Genomic DNA, 5,857 nt, shown 5'->3' with positions numbered 1-5,857 from the left:
GCATGCTAGATCTATTGATTCTCTCATTATTACTCGGGCATGTACTCCTCATTATTAGTAATGTTTTCATTTCTTTGAGTGTAGACAAGGACATTAGCAGCTTCAACTATCATTGAAGATCACTTTGTTGCATGCTTCTCTGTAGTTTTGCCTCCATACTCACATGATCTGGTTGTTTCCTTTCAAAACCTCTGTAAAGATTTGTAGCAGTCCCGTTTCAAAAGAAAGTCACACTTGAGGGATAACTGAATGTAGTGAGTTCATTCCCTCATGTTTGCGTCTTTGAGTGCAAACTTGACCATACAACTGGTGAGCAAATTAGATGCTCGTATTCATGGCTATTGCATTGTTGGTCATAAAAAAAGTTGATTGTATCATTTACATTTTCCAATTTCTTATGATTGCTGTCGTTTCATTTTGGCATTTGGAAAGTAGTTATGAATTCAGGTTATATGCAACTGTTAATATGAGTTTGTTGGAGTTGATTTAATGTTAATATAATGTTTTAATGTTAATATAATGTATTCATGATGTTAGCCCCGCCTATTGCAGTGATGCAACTGTTAATATGAATTCATGATGCATCTGGGTAAGCTGGGGATAAGTGTTTGTGCTGGCAGGATGAGGGTGGGATAACTTGGGATAGTTTCACTGCCAAGGATTGGATTGAAGAGGTTCGGGCTGAACTTCGCTGTTCCTGTGCCCCATCGCTTCGTTTGGTGCTCACCATCCCTTTACGCTTGTGTTAACCCCCTAAGTCACCCCAGTTTCTTTGTCCAAGTTTGGTGCTCGAAGCCGTCCCTGTGACTGGTGACCGCGCTGGCTGTTCTGCCCCTCCTTACCGTCCATGTGGCATGTGTTCTATGATAATTTTACTATCCCTGTGTTTAGTGTGTTTTGCTCAGAGTACTCCAGATTTGCCCCGATAGGAAAATTTGGGTTTCTTTGTGTTTGTAACTTCTATTATTCACATTATAGCAGAGAGTATCTATAAAAACATATTGTACCAATCAAAGCTATTCCTGTTTATTGTGTTGAAATATATTTCAAGACAGCTAGTACCCTATCCACATGAACAGAGCTGCTAGTTAAATCCACATGAACAGAGCTGCTAGTTAAATCCACATGAACTATCTTCAAAACTGGACAAAAGGGATATTTGTGTTGAAGCATGAGCTGGAGGTACCTCGTTGATCAGTTTGGTCTTCACTCAATAAATCATGTCAGGAACATTCACAGACAGCAATGCGACCATCAACCTTGATTGGAGGTACCTCGTTGATCAGTTCCATTGGCCAGTTTGGTCTTCAGTTTGGTCTTCAAATTGGAGGTACCTCGTTGATCAGTTTGGTCTTCACTCAATAAATCATGTCAGGAACATTCAGCATTCAGGATAGTGCTTGATGTTAAGTCATCATAATACTAAATGAAAAACAAAATATGAGAGCCATGTTGAGAACCGGCTTGCTCTGCAACAACCACCAAGCTTTCCAAAGTGAAAAAACTTGTTTCACGTGATCAACGTGTGGCACTAAACTGTGCAGTTCAAACATTTGATGTTGAGCTCCCATTCATCAGCTGAAACCTATATACACATTGCATGAAGATGATAGTTTCCTTAAGAACCGTCTAAATAAAACCTAAATCTCATCCAAGCATAACTGAAGTCTGCATACCTATATAAAATAAATTACTTACTTCAGAAAACATTATTTATATTTTATATTACCCAAAGGTGCACCCTTCGAATTCAGCTAAATAAAACTTAAACCTAAACCAAGCATAACTGAATTCAGGGGTTCGCATACAGCTATATTACTGTCATGCTACAGCTATACAGGTATATTACAGCTATACTGTCATGCTACAGCTATATAGGTATATTACTGCTAGACAGGTATAGTGTATTGCTGTCATGCTACAGCTATATTATATTACAACTATATTACTGCTTGAAATTTCTGCTGCTTCACTGGCAATTGGTTGACTGCTTTAATTTCTGAACCTTAAGTTTTAATGTTTTCATTTCTTTGAGTGTAGACAAGGACATTAGCAGCTTCAACTGATGGACCTACTTTGCGATCAAGGACTGAAAGGGATATTGTTGATGAAGAATCTGAAAATAGTTACGAAGAATCTGAAAATCCCATCAATGATGAAGGTAAAAATCAAACAAACTTTAAATTTATTGTAGCAATTTTGAAAATAGTTATCAACAAAGGTTTTCATCTGTTTTATCTCCTGTAATAAGCAGAGCAACCTATTGGGCATCAAAATATAAGGAAAGGAAGGGGCCCAACCTTGAAGAAGAACATATATTCAAGTAGTGGTGGGCCTAAAATCTGCATTACCCTTAATGAATATGGACAACCAGTTGGTAGGAACAGCAAAGAGTTTGGTAATTTCATAGGAACTTTGGTGAGGAAAAATATCCCTGTTTCTTGTGAGGATTGGAGACTAGTTGATTCTAAAAAGAAGTTTGAGTTATGGACAAAAGTGAAGGTAATCTGATTTAGTGAGATAATTTGTCTTAGCCTATTGTCAGTAGATTTGGTAATCAACTACATTTTTGTTGAAACAGGAATACTATGAAGTGGATGAATCTGGTATAGATTATGTTATAACATCTGCAGCAAAAAAGTGGAGAGAGTTTAAGGCTGACCTAAAGAACAAATATTTTGATGAAACATTGAGTTTTGAAGAGCTTATTGCTAAAAGGGATGAAAGGGTGAAAGAATCTGATTGGGAGTGGTTGATAACTTATTGGATGTCTCCAGAAGCCGAGGTACATGCTGATTTGTTTTGAATTCTTTTTTGAGATATACACCTTCATTAAACTATTGTATGAATGATTTTGTATTATTGTTTTGATAGATTCATATGTATGTTGTAGGTTCGTACAAACAGAGGTAAAGATAACCGTTCAAAGCTGACTATGTCGCATGCAGCTGGCAGCAAGAGTTATGCTCGTGTGGGGCATGAACTGGTAAAAAAATTTATAATCACTAGTTTGTATAATCATTAGTTTAATTTATGAAAAATCTAGTCAATTACTGGACCAAATCATTTTTTCTTGTAGGCCGAGCAACAAGGACGCCCTGCGAGAAGAGATGAAATATATGTTAGAACACACACGCGTAAGAACAAAGAAGGGGATATTGTGCCTCTACCTGGAGCAGAAATATTCATTGTGAGTACACACATATTTTTGATTTATGTAATAATTAAAATATAAGTGAACAAAATATAATATATGTGTGGTCCTCTTAAGAATAAATTTGAAGAAGCTGTTGCTGAGAACCCAGAACTGAAGGACAGAAGTATTGAAGATGGTGATTTATATGCACATGTTTTTGGAGAGAAAGAACCAAGAGGTCGTATTCGTGGTTTAGGCTTAGGACCAACTCCACAAGATGTAGGCACCCCTGGAACTCAAATGAAAATATCAACAAAGCTTCAAATGGCATTGCAAGCTCGCAGTCAGTCTGAGCAAGAGGTTAGAGCCTTAAGACAGGATATGAATCAAATGAAAGAAAAAATGGATCAAATTTATCAAATGATGGTAGCAGCTCAAGGGGTGCAACATATAGAAAGCCCATCACAACATGGGTCTAATTCTCGACAGGTGATATAATATTGCATATGTTTAGTCAGTGTAGCATATATCGAGCAGTTCGGCGTCTATCATGTTAATTAATTAGGCTTGTTTCCTTTATCTCACTAACACTTTTTCCCTTTTTATTTTCTTTAGAACTCAAGGGTGCATCGTTCAGATGAGGTGGCACATGATTACAATGGTAATAACCATTCACAAAATATGGTTGAAGATGACTTGCAACTTACTAGGCGAGTTGCAAGCACTGTGGGTCGTCTAAGGAATCGTGAAGATGTTAATACTATTGAAGAGCAAAGTCGCAGGCGAGACATTGCAACAATGGTACCTCAAAGAAATCATGGATCATCTCAAAATTCAGATGATAATCCTGTAATTTTCTCATCTATCACTTCATATTTATGTTTCATTATTTGAACTTTGTAATCTTAGTTCGCATATTTTATTAGGTTGGTAAAGAAGTGATATTATATTCTATGATGAGATCAGAAGTTCCTGTTGCAATAGCAAATATTATCTCAACCGACCCAACCACTAAAGTGGGAGATGTTCCTCTTGGAAGGGAGTTCACACAGGTTTTTGTGACTCGCGTGCTAAAACGGGAAAGTACTCTGCCACGACCATACTTAGGTGTAGAGAGTATGGGGGATGCTCTTTTTATGCCCGTTGCATGGCCAACAAACAAGGTAATATACTACAACCTTGTACTTTATTTATGTAATTAATAGAACAAGCTTCTAATGTTCTATATTTTTAGATGGGTCGTAACAAAAAATCAATGTTGAACCAAGGTTCTACAGCAGCAGGTAAATATTTGCTTCTAATGGAACTAGCTATTATTTTTGAACTTTGTAATCTTACTTCGTATATTTTTGTTTTGTCTGTCCATGATTCAATTGGGCTTCTAATGGAACTAGCTATTATTTTTGAACTTTGTCAATCTTCAATTCTGATGATGCCTAGCTGCCTCCTTAGCTCTGCAAAACGGATCCTTCCCAGTGGTTTTGTTAGTATATGCCAGCTGTTCTTCAGAACTCACATGACTGATTTCCAGTCTCCCTCGCTAACACACTCCCTGATGTAGTGATATCTTGTATCAATCTGCTTACTCCTCTCATGATAAACTGGATTTTTACTCAGCTATTGAGCAGATCTGTTGTCATTTCGGAGGTTGAATTTCTTCACTTCAGTGCCCAACAGATCCCCTATAAGTCTGCTCAGCCACACTCCCTGACAGGCTGTCGTGGCTGCTGCTATATATTCTTCATCTGCTGCTTGAACACAGAGACATCTCTTGTATTAGGCCCACAAATTATGAGATCATCCACATATACACCTACTAGCAGCAGTGATCCACCAATCCCCTTTCTATACACTGCATGTTCTTCTGTGCTCCTTCTGAATCCCAGCTTGGTAAGTTCCATATCAAGCCTGGCATTCCAGGCTCTTGGGGCCTGTTTGAGGCCATACACAGGGGCTTTTTCACGCTGACCAGGCTCAACAGCTGGGAATCTGTTTTGGTATTTGAAGCCTGTTAACTATATAGCTTGACTAGTATTCCTGCTCAAGAAAATGCATTTGCACTTCAATAGCTGGGAATCTGTTTTGGTATTTCTCTGTTTTCAGCTAGCAGTTTTTGATATTTGAAACTTTGAATACATATAAACACTCCATAAATTTTCAGCCAGCATTTTCCTTATAGAAATTGAAGCATACATGGCATACATATCATATATTCCCTTCATGAAACCGAAGCTGTCATACAAAAATTTAAGCATTTTCCGTACAGAAATTTTCAGTCAACATTATCCCTTCATTTTCAGCCAACAATGTTCAGATTACTCAAAGTTCAAATTAGTAACGGAGGATTGTGACCTTCGTTAGCTCATAACCTGTATAGATATTACTCAAATTTCAGATTACTCAAAGCACTAACAGCCAACGTGTAGACCTCTGAACGTATAGTTTTTTTCATGTGGCCAATCATCTAGACATCTGAACGTGTAGACCTCTGTATGTGATATTTGGTCATACTGAATCCCCATGTTTGAACATGTAAGTTTCTGCACATTCAGCATTCAGCATTCGAAATTGAAAAGTAAGAAAAAAATAGAAGAAAAGCGAGAAGAAAACCGGAAATAGGAGGATACAGGAACAAGCTGAACCTGGGCTGAAAATTCATGCGGCCACAACAGGAATATGTTCACATGAATTCAGATTTACAGTTTATAAAAGTTCAGATTT

At 37.5% G+C, this 5,857-nt stretch overlaps 1 protein-coding gene across 1 annotated transcript; it reads left to right on the top strand.

The window, feature by feature from the left end:
• Positions 1-1,245: 1,245 nt before the first annotated feature.
• On the top strand, positions 1,246-4,133 carry LOC109940500 (uncharacterized). The gene is made up of 9 exons (XM_035960296.1): positions 1,246-1,330; positions 1,833-1,897; positions 2,041-2,161; positions 2,255-2,502; positions 2,582-2,785; positions 2,894-2,986; positions 3,080-3,190; positions 3,272-3,625; positions 3,752-4,133. Exons 1-9 carry the CDS (start codon positions 1,246-1,248, stop codon positions 4,028-4,030), a joined length of 1,560 nt encoding a protein of 519 aa, XP_035816189.1. The 3' UTR covers positions 4,031-4,133.
• The last annotated feature ends 1,724 nt before the right edge of the window (positions 4,134-5,857 follow it).

Source organism: Zea mays, chromosome 6 (genome assembly GCF_902167145.1).
Source record: "Zea mays cultivar B73 chromosome 6, Zm-B73-REFERENCE-NAM-5.0, whole genome shotgun sequence".
In the NCBI taxonomy this organism is placed as follows: Eukaryota; Viridiplantae; Streptophyta; class Magnoliopsida; order Poales; family Poaceae; genus Zea; species Zea mays.
The sequence above is the reverse complement of the archived record's forward strand: the minus strand, read 5'-3'. Positions and strand labels throughout refer to the sequence as shown.